The sequence below is a fragment of the Hypomesus transpacificus genome, chromosome 6 (assembly GCF_021917145.1).
Source record: "Hypomesus transpacificus isolate Combined female chromosome 6, fHypTra1, whole genome shotgun sequence".
NCBI classification, from domain to species: Eukaryota; Metazoa; Chordata; class Actinopteri; order Osmeriformes; family Osmeridae; genus Hypomesus; species Hypomesus transpacificus.
This window is the reverse complement of record NC_061065.1, coordinates 4,840,547-4,865,587: the sequence shown is the minus strand read 5'-3', so window position 1 is coordinate 4,865,587 and position 25,041 is coordinate 4,840,547. Positions and strand designations below refer to the sequence as shown.

Genomic DNA, 25,041 nt, shown 5'->3' with positions numbered 1-25,041 from the left:
TATTCATTTATTTTTTATTTAACCTTTATTTAATCAGGCAGAATCATTTAAGAACATTCTTAGAGAAAAAAAGAAAACTGCAGACAGAGTTGGAAGGCCACAAGGTGAAAGTGTGAGGCTGTCGGAGACAACAGTCCAGAGGAGTGATTAGGCATTCCTGAGGAGTGAGGAAACATCTTAGACGGAAGGACACAAGGTAGAATCCTACATGGAGACAGAGAAACACACCACGCCACAGTGCACACACGGTGCCTCAGACAGCAAAAGGCACGACTGTCTCCATCTTGACTACAGCACAACCTTAAATCAGTTCCACTTGGAACCAAGGAATCAAAGAGAGATGGGGAGTAGGCACCAAAATAGAGAGGAAGAGGGCGGAGGAGGAGTGAGTTTAAGTGTATTTTGTCACTGCCACAATAAAGCTCATCAAAGGCAGCTTTATATGAAGTCCTCTTGGTAAGGGGGCCCTTCGAGGGGGACTCCAAGCTGCCCTCCTCGCTGCCTGCCTCGCTGCCCGCCTCGCTGCCCGCCTCGCTGCCCGCCCTCTGAAAGATTGAAACGAAGTGTGGCAACTGAGAGGGAGACGTGAGGAGAGAAGGCAGCGAGGAGGAGGCAAATGACAGACATTTCATTAAGCAAATCTTAAACAAAGAATGGTGGGATGTTGAGGTTGTTGTTGTACTGACTCTCAGGGCTACACCTTCTTTCCCCTCTCTCCCCCATCATCCCCTCACCCCCAGGTACTGGTCTGATCTGGATGGATGACGTGGCGTGCCTTGGGACAGAGGACTCCATCCACCAGTGCCAATTCTCAGGCTGGGGCAAGACCAACTGTGGACACGTTGAGGACGCGGGGGTGACCTGCGCCACCTAGCGAGTTTCAGTAACACACACACACACATGGCATGCTTACACCCACACACATCTTCCCTTCATCACACTAAACGTACTCCACAATCCTAACACCACTGACTCGCACACTTACACGTGTTGTCTCTAAATGTATGTCCTGGTACAGACTTTGAGGATGCTGTGTAAAATGCAGCAGCAACTACCGTTTTGTGTATCACTCTCTGAGGGCCTTGTGTAACCTTTGGAGAGTTGGGACTGTAGGACTGCACACACACCGCCATCTTAGCTTTGGGAACGTTCACTTAAACACTGAGGGATGAAACCACAACGGACAATAGGACATAGTCCACCACCCTCGCCAAGGACTGGCGACCCGAGGACGATAACGTGGATGCTAACTTGCCCTCCCTACCAATGCCTGCTCTTTGCTCTTCTCTGTGTATGCTTAAACATCGCTGGTGGGGATGCCTCCCTCAGCTGAATCCTGTTTAGCGCCCCGAATTGGCCGCTGAAAAAAAGGTTCATCCACCGACGAGTGTTGATGGATGAAGCGATGACAAGAGGGAGAGGAGCGCAGCGAGGAGAGAGCGAAAAGACAGAACAATCGGTGCTGTGTTGCGAGGCACCGCCGATGGTCGTCTGTGAGATTTATGAGAGCACGTCCGTCGAGGCTTCGTTCTCTCAGCCTTCGGAGCTGAGGAACTCCAGGAGGATGACTCTGGGTCCTTTCTGCTGGCTCATTGTGACTGTGCTCCCCGCGCTTCTTTATGTCTCTCTGTTTCTGCCTGTCGCTCATTCTGTCTCTCATTCTCTCTCTCATTCACTCTCTGTCTTCATCCTAGGCTTCACGTGCAGGGGTTTTGAGAATCAGCTCAAAACACTACCACCTCTTTCCATCTCTTTTTCCGTCTGTTTCTCTCTCTCACTCTCTCTCTCTCTCTCTGGCTTTAGTTGCAGGGGTGGTTTAGACTAGCGTTATGTTTATGTATGGAAACCATGACTCTGACCACAAGAGCAGACAGATGACAAGCCCAGGTTCGGTGATGGAACGGGAAGGGAACTCAAATGTGCGTGGTCACACTGAGGTCTCGCACAGGTGATGGAATGGACAGATCAAAACAAGCTCGATAGCATCATAAACTATGCAGTGCTTTCACACGTCGAGCCGTCCGGAGGGGATGGCTGTGAACTGGTCGCCTTCAGGTCTCTTTCTCAGATGAAATGGAACCATGGTTTAAACACACCTCACATGCAGATGCAGCCACACATACACACACACTAGACTAATTCTCTGTGTTTTTGTTATTAGTTTTTTCATTTTGGCAAAGTCCTGTTGGCTCCAGCCAACAGCTTTTCCCTAACAGCCTGTCTGAGTGTGCTGCTTTGGAGGTGTACAGACAATAGCTCTCCTGCTTACTGAGACAACAGCCAAAGACAACACACACACACCCAGATAGAAGTTCTACTGGCAACAATGCAATTGTAGATTTACAATCTTTGCGAGGTTCTTGTTAGGAGAAAGAGAAACATTTTCCAAATATTTTCTTAGGAATAACGTACAGAAGGGGGGTGATCACTTCTGGAGTCTTGCCGTCTCTGATATTGAACAGTTCATACTGAGGTGATTATGATACAAGACAATTATAAACAAGGTGATACTTTCCAAATGAGCACAGCAGAATGCAAAAGAATACAACATGTTTGAGACACACTGCCTCGCAATGTATCCTCTCTCTCTCTCTTTCTTTCTACTTCTTTATCTTCATTTCTCTTTCTGCTTTCATACATCTGGTGTGTGAACCCCAAGCTCCCTATTCAGAAACGAGCTATGAAACATCGGCATCCAGAACTGGCCTATCAAATATCTCGATGATGAGAGGGTGATGGGTGCAATGCTGAGATAGCACCAGTCTGATTGTCCATGCCTTTATACAGTACCTTACCCTGGCGAATTCTACCGTGTATTTGATCTGGGGCACAGCTTATCTGGTCGGGCTGTGACAGAACCTTGGGACTTGATGGAGCAAAAATGGAACAGCCAGAGCAAAAAGTTTGTTGAATAAAGGGATAAAACTTCACCAGCAAAGTTTGTTTGGAATATCTGTGACACAATTACATTTTTGCATACGTTTACTTTAACTCAATTGAGGTAACTCCTCCAGGGGAATCCATAAATCATGGTTATGAAGACCAATTTTATAGTATTCTGTGTTCCATGAGTTTTTTAAGGTTTAGATTGTAGTCCAATCACACTTGTTTGTTTGTGTGGGAGTGTAAATATGGGTTTCTCCCTGTGCTGGTCATATTAAGACACCTGGGCTTTCATGCAGGGGATGAACAAAGTGAAAGCAGAAGAATACATTATGTGATATATCCTTACAACAGCTTCTATGTGAATACTATTCCTGTGTTGTTTTGTACCCGGTTTTCATGTACTGCTGATTAAAGTGAATTTGTTTATACACATGGACCTGGTTATTCCTGATTGATGATAGGGGAGACAGCCAGAGTAGGGATGGATTGATGGGAAGGGGGAGAGACAAAGAGAGAGAACAAGAAGAGAGAAACAGCTGAATACATAGCAGAGGACCAGTTGCCCTCGGTAACTCAGACATCAGAGGAAACAGGTGAGGAGAGAGGGGAAGCTGGCTATGACATCGACTTGATTGACAGCTGAGGAACAATTACCTGAAAGTGTTTCCACATGCGGGACTGATATAGAAGGGATTGCCTCCGGATCACACACTCACTCACACACACACCTCTCCTTCCCTCTCTCACACATGTGCAGACATTGGCCTCCACAGTACCTGACCACCTGCACACATTGCACGATGACAGGAGAGAACCAAGCCAGTACTAAGCGGAAGACATTTAAACTCCTTTAATCAACTTTACCATCAGAGGTTCAAAGTGCAGGCGTCTTTCTCCCAATGTGAAATTTCAAAATTGAAATACTACAATTAACTCATTCACAGTGCTCTGCAGGAACGCACATGCACTCACACACACTCTAACACAATACCACAGAGGTTTGTGGTAAAATAATGGGCCTCATTTCATTAGGATCAAAACTCAGGGGAAGAACGAGGAAAGAACAGCTTCGGCAATCAGCACTGATCTGAGTCTTAGCATACGTTTCCCAAATTGATGCTTTGAAATATTGCTCTATACTACGTCCCCCATAACCCTTTGAGGCTCTGTCTGGACAGCATCAGTTCCCCATTAGCCCTCCTCCCCTGCCAGGCTAGCCAGGCACTGCAGGCTAATGTACACTACTGAGAGTAATCTCAGGCCTCTGAGCTGGGACTTCCTGTAGACATTGTTCTTTTTCCTGTCTGTCGGAGTAAATGATCAACTGCACATATGAACATACCGGGAGGCCACATGTAGAAGAAGTGGTATGGAACCAGGTTTGAAAAATAGGATGATTATGATGAAGAGGAAGCTCTCCTGGCGTCTAAAGGAGGCCTTCAGATATTTTCCATAGATGTCATCTCGGTCTAATGGTAGATGCTGAAGAATCCAGGGTTCAATTCAACAATGTAAACATGTCAAACTTTTGGAACAGTTTGCTATTGAATATTCTGAAAGCATCGAAGCCTGCATAAGCCTCCTGTACCAAATGAAACAATAGAAGTAAACAATGTCCATTTACTCGGTTCAGTTATTGGAAACATATTTCAGATGATACATGCGGTTGTCCGACTTCTGTCAGAATGTGAGTGTGACAGAGGACAGCTTGTCCCGTCTGTGTTTGGGACCACTTTGTGGTTTGACCAGGGATTAAACCTCTTTCTCTTTCTTTCTGTCGTTCTATGCCTCTCATCCTCTTTTTCTCTCAGTATCTTATGATTCCGTCATTCTCCTTTACTCCGTCTCCTTCTATAAACCCAACCACAACATGAGGCCAAAGCAAGTTACATGAGCTCATATCCCTCGAGGGTTTGTTTTCTAACCAGAAACAGCTCTCTTTATATTAAACCGTTGTCCCACAATATCTGTTCCATTGAAAGAAAAGAGGATAACAAAACAACGACTTAATGGTAACCTTACCCACCTTAAGACGCTGGTATTACTCAAAGAACTTCAGTATGCAAACCATGGACAACCAACACACACACACACCATCTCCATTAACACAGTAGTGATGTTTTTCAATTCACGTAGCCAATTCTAATTTGCACCATCACTCACAGTAGACGGCGCATCTTGTTTCTCCAGCAGCAGTGTAGGAACACTGTCCTAACCTGCTGATACTCCACTATAACTTTACAGACGCATAGCTATGCATAGTTGCATAAAATATGTACGTGAATGTTATACCAATGTATGGGTCACTTACTAATAATTGCCCCCTCATACTGCAAATTAGACCTAATTTAGTTGTAATGGCCTTGCGTTTGTCACATAGGGGTCGGTCATCTTCCACAGAAACACCACGTCTGACCTCTGCTGGTGTGATTGATGCAATTCATGTAATTAAACTATTCAAGAGACGATGTTGTACACTTTTCAGATATGCGAAAAACCAGTGTGATTTACACTAAGCAAATTAAAGAAAGAAAGCTATAACTGCATAGCCGTAACAATAAGGTGATTCTTATGTGACAGTTTATTATACCGAGACTTAAAAACAAGTGTTTGTCCCAGGCGTGCTGTTTGTGCCTTTGCACTTCCCGTACGCAGTCAAAAAACATTTTTTGAAACATTCGCGGGCGCGAAGACCTCTGACATCAACAAAGACAGACAACTTGGTAAGTCCGTTTTAAACTACAATGTTTTATTAAAATATTTGTTACAATGTGTTATCTGTGACGTGAACTAATAAGCGCCTTCAATCTAATGTCTACCAAAGAATGAATGCAATTGCTGACTAAATTCTGGATGGCAGATGTTACTCAGAGACTTGCTAGCTAGGCTACTAACTCAGACATAAAAGGTCTACTGTCAGTGAGTGTACAGCAACAGTATGGGCAAGCCATAAATAAATCCCCCATTGTGCTAGCAGAGCTAAGAATGGACCCAGTCAAAGTCACCTCGAGCCCCTTTGACGCCGATTCCTTCAAGACTCCGCGAAAACCAGACAGGGTGCGGAATCTGACCCAAAAAGGTATCGTTGGGACTCCGTGCACTCCAATCACCATCCCCGCCTCGCCCTTCATGAAAAAACTTGGATGTGGCACCGGCGTGAATGTCTACCTTTTTGACAGGTAGGCTGCTGCTCTGTATCCGCTCTCTCACCTCATGTCCATCGCCTGACCCCATTACTCCCTCATCTAATATGGCTTACACTGCGTGCAGAGGAATGTTTCCAGACCCGTGTCTGTCTGTCTGTCTCAGGGTGGGGAAGCTGAATCTGTCCCCCTGGGCAGTTAAGAAGATCAACAACAGGTGTGCTTCCAGGCAGATTGACGTGTACCAGAGTAGACTGTTTGATGAGGCCAAGATCCTAAAGGACCTGAAGCACCCAAACATCGTTGGTAAGAGCCAGGAAGCAACTTCTTGAGGAAACCAAATAGATGGTCCCACACAACCCTCTGGAGTTAATTAATTGCTTGTGTGTGCATGTGTGTAACTGAGTTGAATTGGTTAAACTCCTCAGTATAAATACTGCCCACCATGGAAGATCTTGCTTTTCAGTAGCGTAGCTGGTTCAGGCAAGAGGACTCAGTAGTTTGTTAACCGATACTGTATTCCCCGTGATACAATACATCTTTGTAATATTTGATTTGGCGTATGGTTGTGCTCGCAGCGGCTCCCTGCCGCGCCCAACGGAGACACCGTCTCCTGAGACACTGTCTCGACATCCGGGCAGAGAGCAGCGACAGCATTCCCCCTGAGAAAGAAGAAAAGAGAACCAGACAAAGGGAGGAGGCCGGGGCAGCGGAGGCCGCGAGCGTCTGTGTCGCACTAGCAACGCAGGTGCCGGGATCCCTGCTATATGCCCCGCCCTATTAGAGGGTGTGCCTTGACGCATGATGACGATGGCTAATGACGGGCTAGGTCTCGCGTCCCCTGCATGAACCAGCTTCGCTTGTTTAAAGCGGTGTTTATAAAGGTGCCAGTTGAATGATAAGTCAGGAGAACCCGTGTTTGAACCTTAGTACAGGCGAGATTGGGAGGAGGCTACACTGAAAAGCGACGACACCTGTTACATACGTGTGTGTCGCCAGGGTTCCGAGCCTTCACCACAGCGACGGATGGCTCCAAGTGTCTGGCCATGGAGTACGGGGGAGAGCAGTCCCTCAACGACCTGATAGAAAGGAGGAAAGAGGAGGGTCTCCAAGCATTCCCCGTCTGCGACATCGAGAAGGTGGCCCTGCACGTTGCCCGAGGACTGCAGGTAACTCCATACCTCCGGTGTCTTGGACGTGTTTGGAAGTTCACTTCCTGTTTCCATCAGAAATGCCCCTCGCTTTTACGAATTTGCTTTAAACGGACCTTTTTAAATCAGGATTGTAATTGTTAATTTGATTGTGTCTGTTCTTATTGTTATAAGTATATGTTTATATATATGATTGTAATTGTTACTGTAATGTAGCACTTTACACATTTAATTTATTATTATTATTATTATGATAAAAAGGAGAAAATTCTCTTAAAGTCCTTTTTGGAGAAATGACAACCTCAGTCTCTTTCTGGTCAGTACCTTCACAACGAGAAAAGGCTCCTGCATGGAGACATCAAGTCCTGCAACGTGGTTGTCAAGGGCGACTTCGACACCGTCAAGATCTGTGATGTGGGCGTGTCCCTCCAGCTGGATGAGAACATGAAAGGTAGACGGCCAATCGGCTTGGTTGAAAAGCTGACGGTAGCCAATCAGCTCACCGTTGTCCCTCCCTTGCAGTCAGAGCTCTAAAATGAAGGGGAGGGAAGCAAGCAGTGATAGCACCAGGGTTTCCAACAGAAAATGTGTTAGTTAAAGTGGTAGGGTGGAGTTTGCCGTCAGACCGGGGAGATGGGGGGGCTAGTTTGTGAGATAGACTAATGTAGACTAATGCGTTCTGCAGAGAAGGGAGACTGGCGTTGGTCACGCTTTGGAATGAAAGGGACAAAACAGGACAGTCGTAGTTCAGGCGGCAAGCGTGTGTTTCTTAACCGGCCGCCTTAGCTGCAAAGGGAAGCTTCTGCGGGAAGCCCTGAGCACAGAGGAGCTAATAAGGGCAGATAACATTCATATCGGGCCGACAAACCTCATGACCCCCTGACTCCTTACCCTCTTCCACCCCCCACCCCCCCCTCCTGTTTATTCTCACTACCCATCCTCAACCTCCCTCCCCTCCCTGCAGTCAGAGCCCACACTGTAGCGTGCATACAGGCATCTGGTCCTGTTTGCACAGCAAGGCCCCGTGATTTCACTACGCCTCCCCCACACGCTCTCACGTCATCCTCGTACTAATGCCTGGAACACAACCCTGGCTGCACCACAACCTCTATCATCATCATCACACAACAGTATGCTGATACCCCTAGTGCTGTTGTCCCTCAGCGAGGGAGAAAGGTTAGAGGGTTCTGTTTTCTGTTGCCACAGAAATGCCACTCACCGTTCTCATTAAGAAGCCCTTGTTAAGAGAGGCCCATATTTCACTGATTTAACTCTGCTCCTCAGGATCGAGTCGATAAGTTTCATCTCTAACCCGGTCTCAGCCAGGTGGTTTAATTTAGTCTTTTCAAAGGCTGATTACTTTGAAATGTCTCCTGTGATGACTGATTTTAATTAAAGTTATAGACATTGGCAGGGGCATTAAAGAGGATGAAAATGTTTACCCTCTGCTTGGCTTTTATGTTGGCCTTGTAACACACGCATTCCTACTCTGTTCTGTCAAGCAGTTTGTCATAAACAGTCCAGTTCTGCCAAGCGTCAGATTCCCTGGCTGTTTGTGGAGCTGGTGAATGGCTTTGGTTGAATGTCAGGAATATTCCACCTCGGGGGCATTGTTGAAAAGAACATACTTTTTTCCAGTATTGCTAGGTTTCAGTATTGCTAAGTTTCAGTATTGTGGAGTCACGTGTCAGATTTACCTGGTGAACCTTTCTCCTTTACATTTGTCGTCCTTTTTCTCTATCCCTCCCTCCCCTTTTATCCAGGGAAATTGCCTCGGGCCATGTTGTGTCTGATTTACCTTGCAAACGTCTCCCTTTCCTTCCCCATGACTCTCTCTCCCCACCGCTCTCACTCCCTCTCCTTGCCAGAGAAATAGCATCAAATGTACCGTGACAAATTTCCCTTGTGAACCCTGCTCCTCCTTTCCATCTGTCCCTCCCTCCCCCTCCCCACTCCCCCTCCAGTGGCCGACCCCAAGGCAACGTACGTGGGCACGGAGCCCTGGAAGCCCATGGAGGCGTTGGAGGAGGAAGGGGAGATCACGGACAAGGCCGACATCTTCGCCTACGGCCTGACCCTGTGGGAGATGATGACCCTGGATATGCCTCACCTGGACATGCTGGGCAATGACGAGGGCAAAGATGATGGTGAGGACGCCTTCGTATCCCACCACCTTCATCATACACAAACTCTCGTCCTTCCGTCTTCCTCGCTAACTCGTGTATGTTTCCACGTTCTGAATTCACGCCCTCCTCCTCAGATGACTCGATGGATGAAGAGGACTTTGACGAGGATGCCTACTACGAGAAACTGGGCACCAGGCCTGCTCTGGACTCAGCCGGCCTGGGTGGAGCTTACCAGAGGATGGTGGAGCTCTTCTGCCTCTGCACGGAGGTGGACGCCAAGAAACGCCCGTCCTCCGCCCAGATTGTCCATGCGCTCGAATCGAATACATCAGTCTGTAACAAGAACAGTGAGGTCATCGTGATAGACTGAGCTGTTGGTCGTTAGGGGCAGTGTTACAGAACTAGATCCCAGCTTGCCCTAAATACGTCATTGTGAAGCCATACTGTAGTCCCTGTATTATCTGTCGTATTTTGTCAAAGTCATTCGTTTGTTGTATTAAATGTCTCATATTTTTGTTTTGTCTTAATGCGATAGTTCACCCCCAAAATCTAAAATATTTATTTTCCTTTTTACCTGTAGTGCCATTTATCTATCTTTATTGTTTGGAAATATTTGCCCTAGAGATGTCTGGCTTGCATATATAGCCCAATCTAGTTCCATTTGAGAGATTAAAGGCAGGGTTGGTATTGTTGAGAAACACTGTCATATTTGCTTAAATATACTTCACATCCTGATAGCAACCAATAAATCTAAGGGTTGGACAGTAAAATAAAATCATTCTAATAAACACGACCAATCATCAAGGTCAGACCGGCACTAATGATTGGACGGGCTCCTTGTCTGTCTCCCAGCAGTAGTCAGGCAGCGGAGGGGGGGTGGGTTTGGTTTGAGACCTAAGGTAAAATTACTAGGTTCACCAAACTCGCCTACCCTGCCTTTAATATAACATTTCTATATCAGACCCGGCAACTCACACCAAAACAAAGTAGATGGCAATACAAGAGGAAAAAGATATTTTTGATTTTGGGATGAGCTTTCCCTATGTCAACGTCTTTTAGAAACCTATACATGTTGTAAATAGTGCTGTGTGTGGAATATTCCTGCTTTCCTTTTTCAGTCCTCTGTATACTTTAAAGATCTGATATTTACATTTATGCATTTAGCAGACGCTTTGAAATGCTTGATATAAAATAGGGTTTGAAAAGCCCCTTGTCTTGCAGCCTCAATTGAGTGCCTTCCTCACCACGGGTCAGCTTCACCGCCACACTGTGGTCTTCATCTCAGGTGAAAATAGATTTAAGGGTGGAAACAAATTAGGATTCTCACACTAACCATGTTGTGAAATCTTATGACCATTTCTGTAATATGAAAAAAGCAATACAACATGATTTGCTTGATTTGAACTATTACTACTTTTATTTTTCATTCAAGAATTTCAATTCATACATTTGCCTTGGATAAAAAAAAGGTAAAACCTTTATTTCAAACTATTTACAGGGTGCAAGAGCAGGTCAGATTAGACTTCATCACTGATACTAACTGAACAGACCAGAACATCATACAGGGTAGCTTTTGGAACAGTCAACTTTTCAGCAGCAGGAAGATAAAAAGGGGGACTTGTTTTTTACTACAACATGTAGAAAACAAAACAAAAATCACCCTCAACACTGATAGCAAACCATCATCAGTTGGTACAGTCTGAACTTCAGCTCAACACATGTAACAAACACGTCCTTTGACAACAAGCACCTATCTGAAATTGCTCAAACCAGGCACAGGTCAAAACGTATTTCTCCGCCAGAGGTAAAGCAACATGCATACAAACCAATTCCTCCGGGGTTGCCGAACAGTCCAAAAAAATCACGAATTAAAAGCCTGAACTCCACAACGTTCAGCCGACAAAGTTGTAAACGAAGAAGGTGGGGGTGTTGCAGTACCGAGTGGCAAACAGCTTCCCGTCGGGGGTGGGGTCGGAGAAGGCAATCTCCTCCTTGGTCAGGGGGCTGCCGTAAGTGAAGGTGCTCCTGGACATGACAACAGTGGAGAGAGGGAGAAGTGATATGAACATTCTCCCCCGTTTGGAGAGCTCCCAAAACTAAACCCAGCCCCCAGAGCCTGTGAGCGTGAGTGTTTACCTGGCTGTGTCCAGCATACGGGTGGCGATGGCGCTCCGGCGGGCCAGGCTGAACACCCACACCCGGCTCACCCCCAGGATGGCCGGCTCCGGGGACGAGGAGCAGCACCAGGCCCTGTGGGGCTCCATGAAGTCGTCCCGGGTCATGTCCTTGGGCTGGGCCGGCTCTGCCAGGACCCGGAATGCCTGCGGGAGGAGGGGGGCACCAGGAGAACACGGGTTCACAGACTGGCATTGCTGCTCATTTCGGCAGGGCTAGCCACAAAGGGGTGCGGGGGTAAGGGGTGTGGAGATGGCCAGGATGAGGATGGTCTACCTGGCTCGTATATCCCCCACACAATGAGCCCATAATACATTTACATTTAGCAGACGCTCTTATCCAGAGCGACTTACAGTAAGTACAGGGACATTTCCCCCGAGGCAAGTAGGGTGAAATGCCTTGCCCAAGGACACAACGTAATTTGGCACAGCCGGGAATCGAACCAGTGACCTTCTGATTACTAGCCCGATTCCCTAACCGCTCATACATGAGTTACAAGGGAAGCCATGGTGATTGATGTGTGTGTACCTGGCGGATGTGCTCTGCCACGAGGCAGCCCACGATCATGCGGTCTGTGTTGATAAACAGGTAGGTCTTGGCCTTTCTGGGGGAGCTGAGGGAGAGCTGCTGGAAGCCGAGCTCGCTGTCTGCCAGCCGGCGCACTTGCTCCGCCTGGAGGGAGAGGGGGGCAGGAGGGTTAGCGTCAAAGACCCGAACGATCTCAGAGATCTACCATCCGTCGCGCACAGGTGGTGCGCGCGCACACGCACCTTCTTGACTGCAAACTTGGGGTCGCCTGGGAGCACCTGGATGATTTTGCCGTCCCAGAACTCTGCCACCACTCTCTCCTTCTTCCAGCCCTGCGTCAGGACGAGACAGGGTTGTAGGGGTTAAGAATGTGGACGGTGGACAGAATGGCGGCGAGGAAATTGATCTCAATGGGTAAGAATAGCACACTCAAAAGGTGGTGGGGGGGGCTGAAGGAAGGAGGGAGGACCGGGGGGGGGGACAGAGAGAAGGATGGTCAAAGAGAGAATTGAGTGGAGTTGGGGGAAGGGGGCGTACCACAAACTTCATGCTGTCGAGCAGCTGCTGGTGGAACAGGGTGTGCTGGTAGTTGTCCTCCAGGCTGTCAGCGCTGTAGATCATCCCACAGGAGCTGCAGGTGGTCGCCTGCTTTTGACCCGCATCCTGGGACAGGAGGATTCAGAGGTTAGGGTTGAGCTATAGGACGGGGGAGGGCTGGAGGTTGAGCTATAGGACAGGGGAGGGCTGGGGGTTGAGCTATAGGACAGGGGAGGGCTGGGGGTTGAGCTATAGGACAGGGGAGGGCTGGGGGTTGAGCTATAGGACAGGGGAGGGCTGGGGGTTGAGCTATAGGACAGGGGAGGGCTGGGGGTTGAGCTATAGGACAAGGAAGGGCTGGGGGTTGAGCTATATGACGGGGGAGGGCTGGGGGTTCAGCTATAGGACAGGGGAGGGCTGGGGCTCGTGGGGGGTGGAGACAGAGAGTTGTGTTGTCACAGGAGACAACTACAGGCTAGCACTGTGCAAAGATGGGGGACGATTAGGGGTGGTTTTTAGGACTTGGGAACGCAACAGTTTGTGTTAGGACAGACACTTAGTCCCCATGAATGGACTCATAAACACTGTCTGTACATACGATAATGAGTTGGTTGTCGTCCTGTTTCTTGGGCTCCTTTCTCTTCCGAAGGCTCTTCTCCTTGACAGAGGGCAGTGAGCCCACCGGACCAGTAGGGGTGCTGCAGGTCACGGGGGAGGCCAGGCCAGCCTTCATATGGCACCTACATGAACAAACACACAGTATAATACCTTGCATTTATCAACAACAAAAATGATACTGACATTAAAACAAAACTGTTTCGGCTCTTCCTCTTAAAACATCCCAACCCGCCAATGTGTGTATTCTTTGGATTTAGCAGACGTGCAGTACAGCGGGGATTTGAACCTGCAACCTCTTGCAGATACATGCTGTAAACCCTGGGGCAGAGCTTGCAGTGTGTGACCTGGAGAAGGTTCCCACCTCTTGGATGCCGAGCCAAAGATGGGGTAGACAGGAGAGAGAGACGATGCTGGGCTGGCGGGGGAGCCGACGTCGCCCAGGTCGAACACTGCGTCGGAGCCAGCCTCTGTTAGGAAGTCCTCCTGGAAGGGAAACGCACCGATGAAGTACATTTACATTTAGTCATTTAGCAGACGCTCTTATCCAGAGCGACTTACAGTAAGTACAGGGACATTCCCCCCGAGGCAAGTAGGGTGAAGTGCCTTGCCCAACGACACGTCATTTGGCACAGCCGGGAATCGAACCAACAACCGTCTGATTAATAGCCAGAGTCCCTAACCGCTCAGCCATCGGACCCCATTTTAAAACGTACATTTATTACGCTTTTATCCAAAGCGACTTCCAAGAAAAGCTTTACAAAAAGGCGCATAGGTCAATGATCATAAACAACGACAAAACCTTGCGGGTAGCCAAAACATGAGCATACACTGTGATAAGCAAATAAGTGCCAATGGGAAAACGCATAAGAGCATGTCGTTAAACTAATTGCAAATTAAACAAGAACCTCAAAAGTGCAAGAGTGTACCTGTAGGAAAGCAAGCAACAATAACATACGTTACAGCGAGTACAAGTAGTTAACTCAGTTACAACTAACCAACAAGTAGCTGTTTATCAGGTCATTCCACCCATACTCATCCCAGACACAATCGGCCTAATCATCAATACTCTCCCACATCAACCCCCATAACTGTTCTCTTTCTATCAACACAACCACTCTGTCCACACACCCACACACAACCACACCGACTCCCACCTGTGTGTTGATGTCTGCGGCAGGGCCGGGGCTGGAGGGTGTCGGGGAGCGTTCCAGCAGGATCTTCACTTCCCTGGTCAGGCCGTAAGTCTTCGCCAGCCGGCTGGGGGACAGGGTGCCTGGGCAGGGCAGGCTCTGCTGCCGGGGACTGGAGCTCACATCCTCCTGGGGCTTGGGGCTGGAGGACACAGTCTCACTGGAGCCCAGGTCTTCTCCTACAAGGTCTTCCAGGTCTGTGTGTGGAGCCGGAGGCTGTGGAACAACGGACTCGTCCGAGGTCTTCTCCAAGACGCTGTGTCCAGCTGAGAAGCTCTTCTGGGTCTGGATCGTCTCTTGTTTTTTTCCGGGTGGAACGACAGAAGATTTGTTTTTCGCCGTTTTGGAGGCAGGCTCCTTGGTGGATCTGGGGGTTGATTTCTTGTACATGGAGGTGGGTTTCTTGCCTGTGCTGAAGAACGCGGCGCCTACGTAGATCTTTGGCTTCAGTTTGGACGTCAGACTGCCGGTGAAGTTGAAAGTCGTGCTTTTCTTGGGCTGCTCCTCTTTGGTGCCGCCGGCTGCTTTTGTGTTGGAGGGTATGTAGGGGGCACACTGCTTTACGCCAGTCTTACCACCATGGACGGCAGCCACCTTCCTGGCTTTGCCTCCCCCCCTTCCCTTCCTCTTTCTATCCGCAACCTTTGGCAGTTCGTAAGGGTCCGGAGTGACCTTAGAGACAAGTTGTGGAGGTGGCTTGGTCTCCTTCAGCATCTTCCTCTCCAGGGGGGTTAGGTATAAGGCCTTCTTCTTGCCATAAAAGCAGCCTGTCACCACCGCTGGGTTGAACGACGAGGCTAGCTTCGGTACCTTCTGAGGGGACCGGGCCGGGGAAGTGTAGTTCTTCATCTGCCCCTTCTTTAATGGGGTCTGGGGCAGTTTGAGGGACGTCTTGAGGGGAGAGCCCTGGTCGACAGGCCTCTTGGCAGGAAGACTGAAACACAGGGGAAATACTCATATGCTATAACGGTTCAGCAAAAGGTGTTTTGTTCAGTTAAAGTGCCTGTGCCGGCTGGTTCTCACCTCTCAGAGTCCAGAGATGAGCGCTTCCTCTTCACAGCCATTAATTTGGGCAACATAATTTACCAAGTCTTCTGACCTGTGCAGTGGACAACATTTAGCTAGACGTCACGTAATTATATCATTTAAATGCCAATTAAACGATTACTTTACGGTATTCAATTTAGTTACTTAACTTTGTACAGAATACTAGGTAAACACTTAAGCTAGAACATGTTACTTGTTATACGGATAATACTATTATTGGCGGGAGGGATTTCCCGGGAGTTCGCCTACATCGGGCGCTAAAAAGCTAGCAAATGGCTTGCCCTTCCTAGTAATAAACACAAATTCTGTTTTGCATTGTGTGGCAATGTGGCAACATTACTGTGGTTTACATGCTTTAAGCGATTGTTTTAGAAAAGTTTACCAGAGTAACTAGAGCTAGCTATTTTGCTGTAACCAAGCGGCGCGTACACAGCAGAAGGATTAATCTAGGTAACAAACTAACTAGGCTCTTTAATTCAATGCTCCGCTGAATGAAATCGCTGTCCATACATGCTAAATTACCACATACCAAATCTGCGATTATTGTCCAAGTTTTCGAAATTGAGATTTGTGTGGCTGTCTTCTCTCGTGATGTGATCAGAATGTTTAGAACAAGATTTTGAACCGCGCGCGCCTCTTTGAAAAAAAGCGCGCTACGTCATGTATGACGTGTGACCCGGAAGCAGTTAGACCGGCATCAACAACTTCCTCCGTGAATAGTACACGCCGAAGTGCTTTATTTCTCTTTATCAGGGAATAACTAGCTTAGATATAGATTTAGACACTCTTGTAACATTCACTGTGATTTAAATGTTGTTTTAGGATAGCTTCTTTCGTTACTCACATTTATGCAGGATGGTGTTTTATTTTACGAGTGCTGGTAAGTTTAGTCTTGTCTCTTAAACCACTAGCTAGCTGGGCAACGTTGCTATCTTGCTAAACTCTGCAATAAAACAATTAACGCTACGTTTTATTGTTGTAAACCATTTAGCTAGTAGTCAGTCATGTGCAGTACTAGCCAAATACAGTCCATGCCCTGATGGCCCATGGCAGGAGTCAGCTTGTTAGCCTATATCATTTGGCAAATCGGTCTGGACCGACATCGTTACAATTCCATTCACACGTAATTGTGTGTCTCCAGACGTGTGTGCATTATTTATTGCGTTGACCTGTCTACCAGTGTTCATGTTGACCAATGAGTCTTTCTTTGTCATTTCAGTTGTGTCTCCGCCATACACAATCTACATGGGGAAGGATAAATACGAAAGTGCGTTGCTGGTCACTCATATCACTACATAAGATTGCATAGTGGTATAGTAGAACAACATTTACACACAGATTGACAGGAGGACTTCAAACTGCTTTTTCTTTCCGCAGATGAAGACCTAATCAAGTACGGCTGGCCTGAAGACATCTGGTAAGATGCCATGTAGCTCCTATTATAGAATGAGCACCGTGTTGTCTATTATTACTGAGTTGTCATGTACATTTCATTATCATACATCTAAGGCAGGTGTACACATTGATCTAGCAGACACACCAAGCAGTTTTGAGTTCATCCACAAGATGGCACTAAACTCAAGCAGCACACCCACCTGTTGATGCTAGGACTGTGTTATGCCCACCCCCCCCCCCCCCCCCCCCCCCCCCCCCCCGCAGGTTTCACGTGGACAAACTGTCCTCGGCCCATGTCTACCTGAGAATGCCTACGGTAGGGAGATGTCATCGCTGCTGTCCATGCTTTGATTTGGTGTGCAGCTGAATGTCTGGATTCCCACTGCAACTTTTATCCTCCATTTCTCCACTGAAGGGACTGACGATAGATGACATTCCCAAGGAGGTGCTGATCGACTGTGCTCAGCTGGTGAAGAACAACAGCATCCAGGGTAATGAACGAATACATATTTATTATATGTATGAACATGTGACAGCAGTAATACATACCAAGACAAAGTGACACGGCAGCTTTGAGTTGCACAATGCTGCATGTCAGGCTCCTGTGCATCCAGTTACTTGTTTTGAGTTTGAACGGAGGAATACCCGTAGTTCATTCAGAGGTGTGTTTGGCAGGCTGCAAGATGAACAACATCAACGTTGTGTACACGCCCTGGGCCAACCTGAAAAAGACAGGAGAGATGGACGTCGGACAGATAGGCTTCCACAGGCACAAGGAGGTCGGTCTTCTCACCCATGAGTCTAGAAACTTCTTTCAAACGAATAACGACGTTGTGTTTGATGTGTTGGCGGCGTACCGTAACCACGTTGTGCCCCAGGTGAAGCTTGTGGCCGTGGAGAAGAAGGTGAACGAGATCGTCAACCGGCTGGAGAAGACCAAAGACGAGAGGTTCCCCGATCTGGCAGCAGACAAGGAGTCCCGAGACCGCGAGGAGAGGAACGAGAAGAAGGCCCAGATACAAGACCTGAAGAAGAAGGAGAAGGACGATGTGAAGAGGCGAAAAGAGATGGACGAGCTTAAGTGAGTCTGGGAAGTCGGTAGACGTGTTGCGGATATCTGACGCTGTAGTCAGGTGGGAGTCAGGTGGCTTAGCGGTTAGGGAATTGGGCTAGTAATCTGAAGGTTGCCCGTTCGTCATGCAAAATGACGTGTCCTTGGGCAAGGTACTTCACCCTACTTGTCTCCGGGAATATCCCTGTACTTAATGTAAGTCGCTCTGGATAACAGCGTCTGCTAAATGACTAAATGTAATGTAACAGTCGGCTCTCTGAGGTCTCTCTCAACTTGTCCAGTCTTTCTTGTGAACACGATTAAACTAAAGTGGACTAAGTTAGATGCTGTCTTTCTCATTCAATGTCCATGCAGTAGGGAGCATACAAGCTTGTTGTCATTTTGGATCCTGTCTTTTTCCAGGAGTTACTCCTCTCTCATGAACAGCGACAACATGACAACCAACGAGGTGAGTTCGAATAGCACTCAAACACTCCTATTCCGCAGTGGCTGAATGGCCGAGCGATTCACTTCTTCAAGGGGTCAGGGACGAACGTCTATTTGTGTGATTCTGACAGCGTCTTTTCTTTTTTCTTTTTAGGATGGCAATGACTCGGATGACTTCATGTGAGAGAGGGTGGGGGGTCATGTGTCATCCGAGAGACAGACGGCTTCATCTACTAACTGACGTTGCTGGGTGCTCTCCCTGTTCTCTCAGACAGTGCAGCACTGACATTGTACATAGATGGATACAAACTCTCCCTCGCTACAGTATATACACAGCAGCACTTGTGCGAATAGCAACTTGGGATGCGTGTGTGCGTGCGTGCTGCTTAACTCGCTATCAAACTTTCCTGAGCCTACCACCAGGACATTGCCATGACAGTGATACGGTAAAGAAATTCAAGTAAAAGATTCACTGTCCACAACAACGGGAAGAAAACTCCTAGGAGTTAGACTGAGACCTATGCTACATATTCATTGCTCCACTCTTCAAATCGACACCGTTGCATGCCTGTTTATGAAATTTTATGAATGAATGTATATGATGGCCCTATGACCAGTATGTCCATCTATGGTCACTAAGTATGTACAGGAACACCTGTTGTTGTTGTTGGTTTGTTATTGTTTGCCTAAGCAACGCTGCTGCCCTCTACCCCAGATCCCGGCTGCGTCTTTAAGTCCTGGAGTCGGGTTCACCCTTTGATTTGATATGATTATGTTCAAATTCAGAATAAAACGTTCCCTTGTTTAACATGTGGTTGTCTTGACTCTGTATAGCTGTTTATTAAGACATGATATTATAATGGATGAAAGGGAACAGGAAAAATGAATCCTTTCTTTCAGTGGTCTTAGGAGGGTGTTCCGCTGTCTGCCTTGAGAGCCAAAAGTGTTAAGTGTGACATCTTGGTGCAAATACTGTAGGTTCAATCTTTGGTTGAACCATAATCGGGATGGCTTTGGCTCAGCGGGCCAAAGCAGTGTTGTGTCCTGCAGGAGGCTATTGGAGGCCTGTAAGTAAGCTACGCGAGGAATGTGTTCTATAGGGGGAGTTAGTGAGGGCATGCTTCTCTGACATCTGTATAAACATGGCTGCTAACAAGAGCCAAAACACAAAGGCGAGGCCTTTGCTTCCTCTGCATGAAATCTGCAACAAATAAAGCTGTTCTTCTCAGACAAGAGTAGTCCTGTGATGTGTTCAGTCGATGTAAACTTAAATATTCATTGTTTCTCTCATCCAAATATTTCAGTGAAGCGTGCAGCGAATGTGTGCAGAGAACCATGAATCCTTTCATGGTTTGGGCATTGAAATAAGATTTGCTACTGTATACCTAAAGCTAAATGTTACAGTCAGGCTTACTCTTATGGATAATTGATTACGGCAAAATCAAGTTGGCAGCATAAACATTTAGCAGCATTTTAGACAGTAATTATTTCCACGCTGGCTTCAACTTAGTTGAACTGAGATAGTGACACATTAGTTTGTTGTCTGTAAGACCCAATGTAACATTCTGCAGTTATGTAACATTCTCCAACATACAATCCCATGCAATTGGGTGTTAAAAGTTTAGCCAGATTTTAATACACACTTAATCATTATTCCTGGTGTTGACATGAGGAATTACTTTGTCATAATGAGATTTAGCTGTTAGCTAACACCAACTCAGCCTGTATTACTGGGCCAAGGAAAGGCAATTCAATTCCACAGTGTACACTTTTGTTGTACTGCAAGTAAATTTGCTATGGCAAGGCATATTTCCTACATATGGTTCTTCTTTATTATGGATGGTCTGTTAGCCATAACCAGTTTCTCAGTGGTTCCAGGAATGATAATAACCTCCTTGCTTTCCTGTAATGGAGTAGACACAAGCTCTTGTTGATGGTGGTCCTTTGCTACAGCACAACAATCAAAAATTGAGACTCTATTGTGAACATTCAATGCAGGTCTCACTTTGACCTATTAAACAAACAAAAAAGCTCAAGTGCACATGTTCCCTCTGCACCACTAGATGGCGTCTTTTTATCTAGAATATGTGGTCTTTACAGGGAGAAATGAGTGAGATGACATTCACTTTCTTTCACTCTGTCTCCGTCTTGATTTTTCTCCCAATCTGCTTTGACATCTCTGTCACATACATAAACAAAACACTTTTGTTTGCTCCGAAAGTGCCTCTGACATAGCCTACACACATTTCATGAAGGCTTGACAAGACCACATTGTTTTCCATTTTGCATTGAAGAAGAATTGTTGTTTGCCTTAAATGTTCATTGAGTATCCTTGTATATGAAATGGGAAAATGAAAGCTATTGGGCGCCTGGTTTTCTCATTCTGAGGCGTTTTCTTCTGTCTTGTTTTGGACTAAATAACCATGAACTCCACACTGGCCAATTAGCAGCCGACTGGAGCCTGTATGTCACGGAAATGTTTTAGTGGAATAAATGTAATTTGCCTGAAGGCCAAAGGTTACAGAGTACCCAGAATATGAGTCTGGCAGTGAGGCTGGGAGAGCTGAGACTTGTCAGGCTACAGCAGTCCAACTAGTCAGCCAGCCGGCCCTGTCATGACCAATTATCTTCATATTTACCAGAAGAAAGCAGGCAAGGATATGTGTTCCTTTGTGATGGGTTAGAGGCCAGGGGAGGGCATAGCTCAGTAGCTAGAGCACTTGACTGTAATCAACAGGTTGCTGGTTCAAATCTACCCCTGTACTAGACTTCTCTTTGGATAACAGTGGCTATCAAGTTAATTCAACTGAAGTTGTGATTGGACTGGTGGCAACCCTGTCTGTGCAGACTACACAAAGTTAAAACATGAAAGAGTGTGAGGGAAAAATACTTTATTCAGCCAAGGAGGGCGTTGGCCTCATTGGCAGGACGTGCACACCCACTCACACAGGTGGAAATAATGACCCATGTCTGCCTAGGACAGTCCCCTGCTCTTTCCCTCCTCCTCTCCTCCCCTACTCCCTCTTTCTGTTCTCCTTCTCTCCAAATCTGTTTCTCTTCTTTTCACCTCTTCTATCCCTACCTAACATGCACTCTAGCCTCAGCCCCAGTCAGAGACCAAGCCCCAGCCAGGGACCAAGCCCCAACCAGGGACCCAGTCCCGGGCAAGGACCCACTCAGTCAGAGACAAGGCCTCAGTCTGGGATACAGCCTGTGACCCATCCAGAGAACCATCCAGGGTTCCAACCATTCCGACCGTAGACCCAGCCCCGACCATAAACCCAAACATACACACATAAGAGAAAGGGAAGTTCCCCAGCCATGCAGGGGAGTCTGTGGTAGTTTGTGTCAGCAGCTCTGCAGCTTGTTTGACATTCCTGACTCCAGTCACAATAACATTTCCCACCCATGGGGTGGTATGGTGGTCACACATCTGCCCCTGTGGTAGTCACGGAAACAACTGCCCCCTTGGTGATCGTGTTAACAACCGCCCCCGTAGTGGTCATGGTAACAACCAGTCCCTTAGTGGTCAAATTAACAACTGCTGGTGGTTGGAATGACAGAGGAAGAGGACCACACACGCACACACACACACACACACACACACACACACACACACACAGTCACTGACACAGTCTCCAGAGGACAGGCTTAGTGGAGCTACCCAACAACTCCTCCATTTCTTCTTCTGTTCCTCCTTCTTTCTCTCCCTCCCACCATCAGTATCCCCACATTAACATGGGAGATGTGCTGCTTCACTGTGGTCCCAACATCAGACCAGCTGGACTCTCCAACCAAAGCAAACAGGGCTGTTAAACGCAGCTGTGTGTGTATCCTATGTGTGTGTGTGTGTGTGTGTGTGTGTAGCTCTCAGATGGTTCTATTCTCCAAGGGGCAGATATGTAGGCCAGGAGAGGAGATGGGGGGTTCTAGGGGGAGCTCTATTGCACACACGCACACACTCACACAAAATGACACCTGGGGTGTGTGTGTAAGACTGTATGTTGACATCTCTTCCTCGGCTCTAGGACTCTTCCTGGCTGCTAGGGTTTGTTGTAGAGGAACAGGAAGAGGGTGGAGAGACGGAAACTTTGACTGTCAAGTGAGAAGGGAAAGCAGTTGGTATTGCCAGGTTGTGTCGTCTTCCTGTGTGTGTGGTTGTCTAAAGCGGCGTTTCATTCTACACAAAAAGCACAATTGAACACACTACGTCACATTTATTTTTATAAAGAAATAATCTGTAAAGCTGTGTAATCTTACCAAAATCTACAAAAAGTTAACACTATCAAATTTATACTCCGAAAGTCTGTGAGGTTTGCAATGACTGTAAACCATCACTGCCACCACAGTGCGGTAGTCTGGGCTGCTGAAGTCTCTGACGCTCCCAGGTAAGATCCAGGCTCTAGAACCTTCTCTTCTTGTTGGGGGGGACCAGCTAGATCCCAGTCATTAATGCTCTCCTCCCTCTTCCTCTTCCTGGGCCTGGATGTCTGGGAATGAGGGGAGCGGATCTACCAGGAGTACTCAACCGCCATGTCCTCCACATGGGCTAGGTGCTTTGGGGGGTAGCAGGGACTCAGAATCTCTATGGTGTTTGAATGGAGACCCACATCTAGGTCTCCATGCACGGCATGTTGCAGATGGTACTGCTGAGTGAAGGTGCTGAACTGGTTAAGTGAGGGGTTGAACCAAAATTGGGCCTGATTGGAAATCAAGGGCCAGACTTGGCTCTGATTGGATGTCATGGGACAGGCATGGCTCTGATTGGACAACATGGGCCATACTTGGTTCTGATTGGATGTCATGGGCGGCTTGTCTCTGATTGGATGTCATGGGCCAGTCTTGTCTCTGATTGGCCGTCATGGGCCAGTCTTGGCTCTGATTGGATGTCATGGGACAGGTATGGCTCTGATTGGACAACATGGGCCATACTTGGTTCTGATTGGATGTCATGGGCGGCTTGTCTCTGATTGGATGTCAAGGGCCAGTCTTGGCTCTGATTGGACGTCATGGGCCAGTCTTGGGTCAGATTGGATGTCAAGGGCCAGTCTCTGATTGGACGTCATGGGCCAGGCTAGGGTCGGATTGGATGTCATGGGCCAGGCTTGGGTCTGATTGGACGTCATGGCCCAGACTTGGGTCTTATTGGTCATCATGGGCCAGGCTTGGCTTTGATTGGCCCATTGGCTTGATTGCCATGCTTTGTCATGGTAGGCCGCCTGATTCTGAAACAAGCTGGAGTGTGTTTTCCTCTGAGGGGAGCGGATCTGCCACCTCCATGTCCTCCACAGGGTCCAGGTGTTCAGGGGTGGGTCTGGCGCTGGGACTCAGCATCCCTATGGTGTTTGTATGGAGACCCAGGTCTAGGTCTCCATGCAGGGCTCCCTGGTCTCTCTTCATTGGACTGCAGCAGCGGCTGGGAGGGGCTTGTTTTAGATGGTGCTGCTGAATGGAGCTGCTGAACCGGCTTGGTGACTTGAGGGCAGGGCTAATCCATACCTTGTTATGGTAGATATGTTGTTTCTGGCCATTGGCCCATTGGTTTAAGAGGCTCAGACAGGAGTTGGTCTGTACTGGTGTCTGATTGATGGATTTACTTAATTTATAACAGAATAAGTTGTTTCTTATCATCCAATGTATTTAAGTGGCTCTTAAAGAGTTTTGTAAAGGCTGGAATCTCTTTGGCTGAATGGATGGACTGACTGGAGGAGAAGCTAAGAAATGTATTCTCAGTGGCTAACCTCTTCTCCCAGAGGCTAGCATTTATTTGCCTTTTGGTCAGCTTCCTTGTGGGAGCACCAGTCTATTTATCACTTGAAAAGTCATCATCCTCGGATGTGATGTATCCAGAATATTTTGTATGTCATTTGAGAGAAGAGTTCTTTGTCCCTCCAGGTTGACAAAGCAGAGAAACAGAGGAGGAATGCTGAACACAGCCAACTGCTGAGAAGACAAAGTGACACAGCTGTATTTTAGGAAGCTTTAAATAAAAACACTTAGTGACACAATAGTGACTATATTGATTTAAACAATTATGTCAGTACTTCTTTTGGACTCGTATTGTAAATAATATAAAATGTAAATCCTCCTCCCAGGCCATGTGCCGAAGTATCCTTGAGCAAGACTCTGAACCCCAAGTTGCTCCCGATGGGCAGGCCGGCACCTTGCATGTGTTTGTGTGAGTGTGAATGGGTGAATGAGAGGCAAAAATGTAAAGCGCTTTGAGTGCCGCTAGCTAAGGTAGAAAACGCGCTATATAAATGCAGTCCATTTAACAGTGCCTTATGATTGCATTTCAAAAAAGTTCTTGTTTATGACCTCATTCTACATTATGTACATCTCCATGGTTCCATAGCTTTCCACTGAAGCTCGGCTCTGTGAATACTAACTCCATGTATTCCATGTAACTGAACATCACACTTGTCTATTGTCTGAACTCCAGAGCATGTTCTGAGATGTACTTTCATCTGTGAAAGATAGCAGGATAGGTATACTGTATGTTAAGCCTGTTACACTTATTTGCAGTGTAGAAAGGAATTTGACCTGGTGAAACAGCACAGTGACACAAAATATTTAAAGAAATACAGTTGAAAGTTATATTGTTGAAATAAATATTACATTTTAAGAATAAATGCATTCTGCAGTATGCTACCTATACTGTTTTGCATAGGTTATTATACTGTGGTCTGGGTGAATACTCGATTCTGATTGGCTGCAGGGGTGTCCGTTATCAGGTGATATTTAAAT

General features: G+C 47.1%; 4 protein-coding genes across 5 annotated transcripts in view; 3 read left to right on the top strand and 1 right to left on the bottom strand.

The window, feature by feature from the left end:
• Nucleotides 1-3,318, top strand: part of scara5 (scavenger receptor class A, member 5 (putative)) — a 52,875-nt gene extending 49,557 nt beyond the window's left edge. The window contains exon 10 of the mRNA XM_047021689.1: nucleotides 741-3,318. Within this exon, the coding sequence (XP_046877645.1) occupies nucleotides 741-874 (134 nt within the window). The 3' untranslated portion in view covers nucleotides 875-3,318. The remainder of the gene's footprint in view (nucleotides 1-740) is intronic.
• Nucleotides 3,319-5,508: 2,190 nt separating this feature from the next.
• On the top strand, nucleotides 5,509-10,514 carry pbk (PDZ binding kinase). 2 transcript variants are annotated; one of them, XM_047022067.1, is made up of 7 exons: nucleotides 5,509-5,609; nucleotides 5,864-6,065; nucleotides 6,196-6,335; nucleotides 7,029-7,198; nucleotides 7,502-7,631; nucleotides 9,145-9,312; nucleotides 9,728-10,514. In XM_047022067.1, the coding sequence occupies exons 2-7, from the start codon at nucleotides 5,872-5,874 to the stop codon at nucleotides 9,949-9,951; spliced, it is 1,026 nt and encodes a 341-aa protein (XP_046878023.1). In that variant the 5' UTR covers nucleotides 5,509-5,609; nucleotides 5,864-5,871; the 3' UTR covers nucleotides 9,952-10,514. The 2 variants fall into 2 exon arrangements, with proteins under 2 accessions (XP_046878023.1, XP_046878022.1); XM_047022066.1 differs by having other exon boundaries at nucleotides 9,145-9,327; nucleotides 9,441-10,514.
• A 197-nt stretch (nucleotides 10,515-10,711) lies between these two features.
• esco2 (establishment of sister chromatid cohesion N-acetyltransferase 2) lies at nucleotides 10,712-16,029 on the bottom strand. Its single transcript, XM_047022065.1, has 10 exons — nucleotides 15,931-16,029; nucleotides 15,378-15,453; nucleotides 14,319-15,288; nucleotides 13,526-13,647; nucleotides 13,145-13,286; nucleotides 12,547-12,672; nucleotides 12,252-12,341; nucleotides 12,010-12,153; nucleotides 11,443-11,627; nucleotides 10,712-11,331 (listed from the first exon to the last, which is right to left on the bottom strand). The coding sequence occupies exons 2-10, from the start codon at nucleotides 15,431-15,433 to the stop codon at nucleotides 11,199-11,201; spliced, it is 1,968 nt and encodes a 655-aa protein (XP_046878021.1). The 5' UTR covers nucleotides 15,434-15,453; nucleotides 15,931-16,029; the 3' UTR covers nucleotides 10,712-11,198.
• Nucleotides 16,030-16,072: 43 nt separating this feature from the next.
• Nucleotides 16,073-19,102, top strand: ccdc25 (coiled-coil domain containing 25). Its single transcript, XM_047021546.1, has 9 exons — nucleotides 16,073-16,281; nucleotides 16,621-16,668; nucleotides 16,779-16,818; nucleotides 17,061-17,112; nucleotides 17,212-17,287; nucleotides 17,472-17,575; nucleotides 17,675-17,877; nucleotides 18,271-18,316; nucleotides 18,449-19,102. Exons 1-9 carry the CDS (start codon nucleotides 16,257-16,259, stop codon nucleotides 18,476-18,478), a joined length of 624 nt encoding a protein of 207 aa, XP_046877502.1. The 5' UTR covers nucleotides 16,073-16,256; the 3' UTR covers nucleotides 18,479-19,102.
• The last annotated feature ends 5,939 nt before the right edge of the window (nucleotides 19,103-25,041 follow it).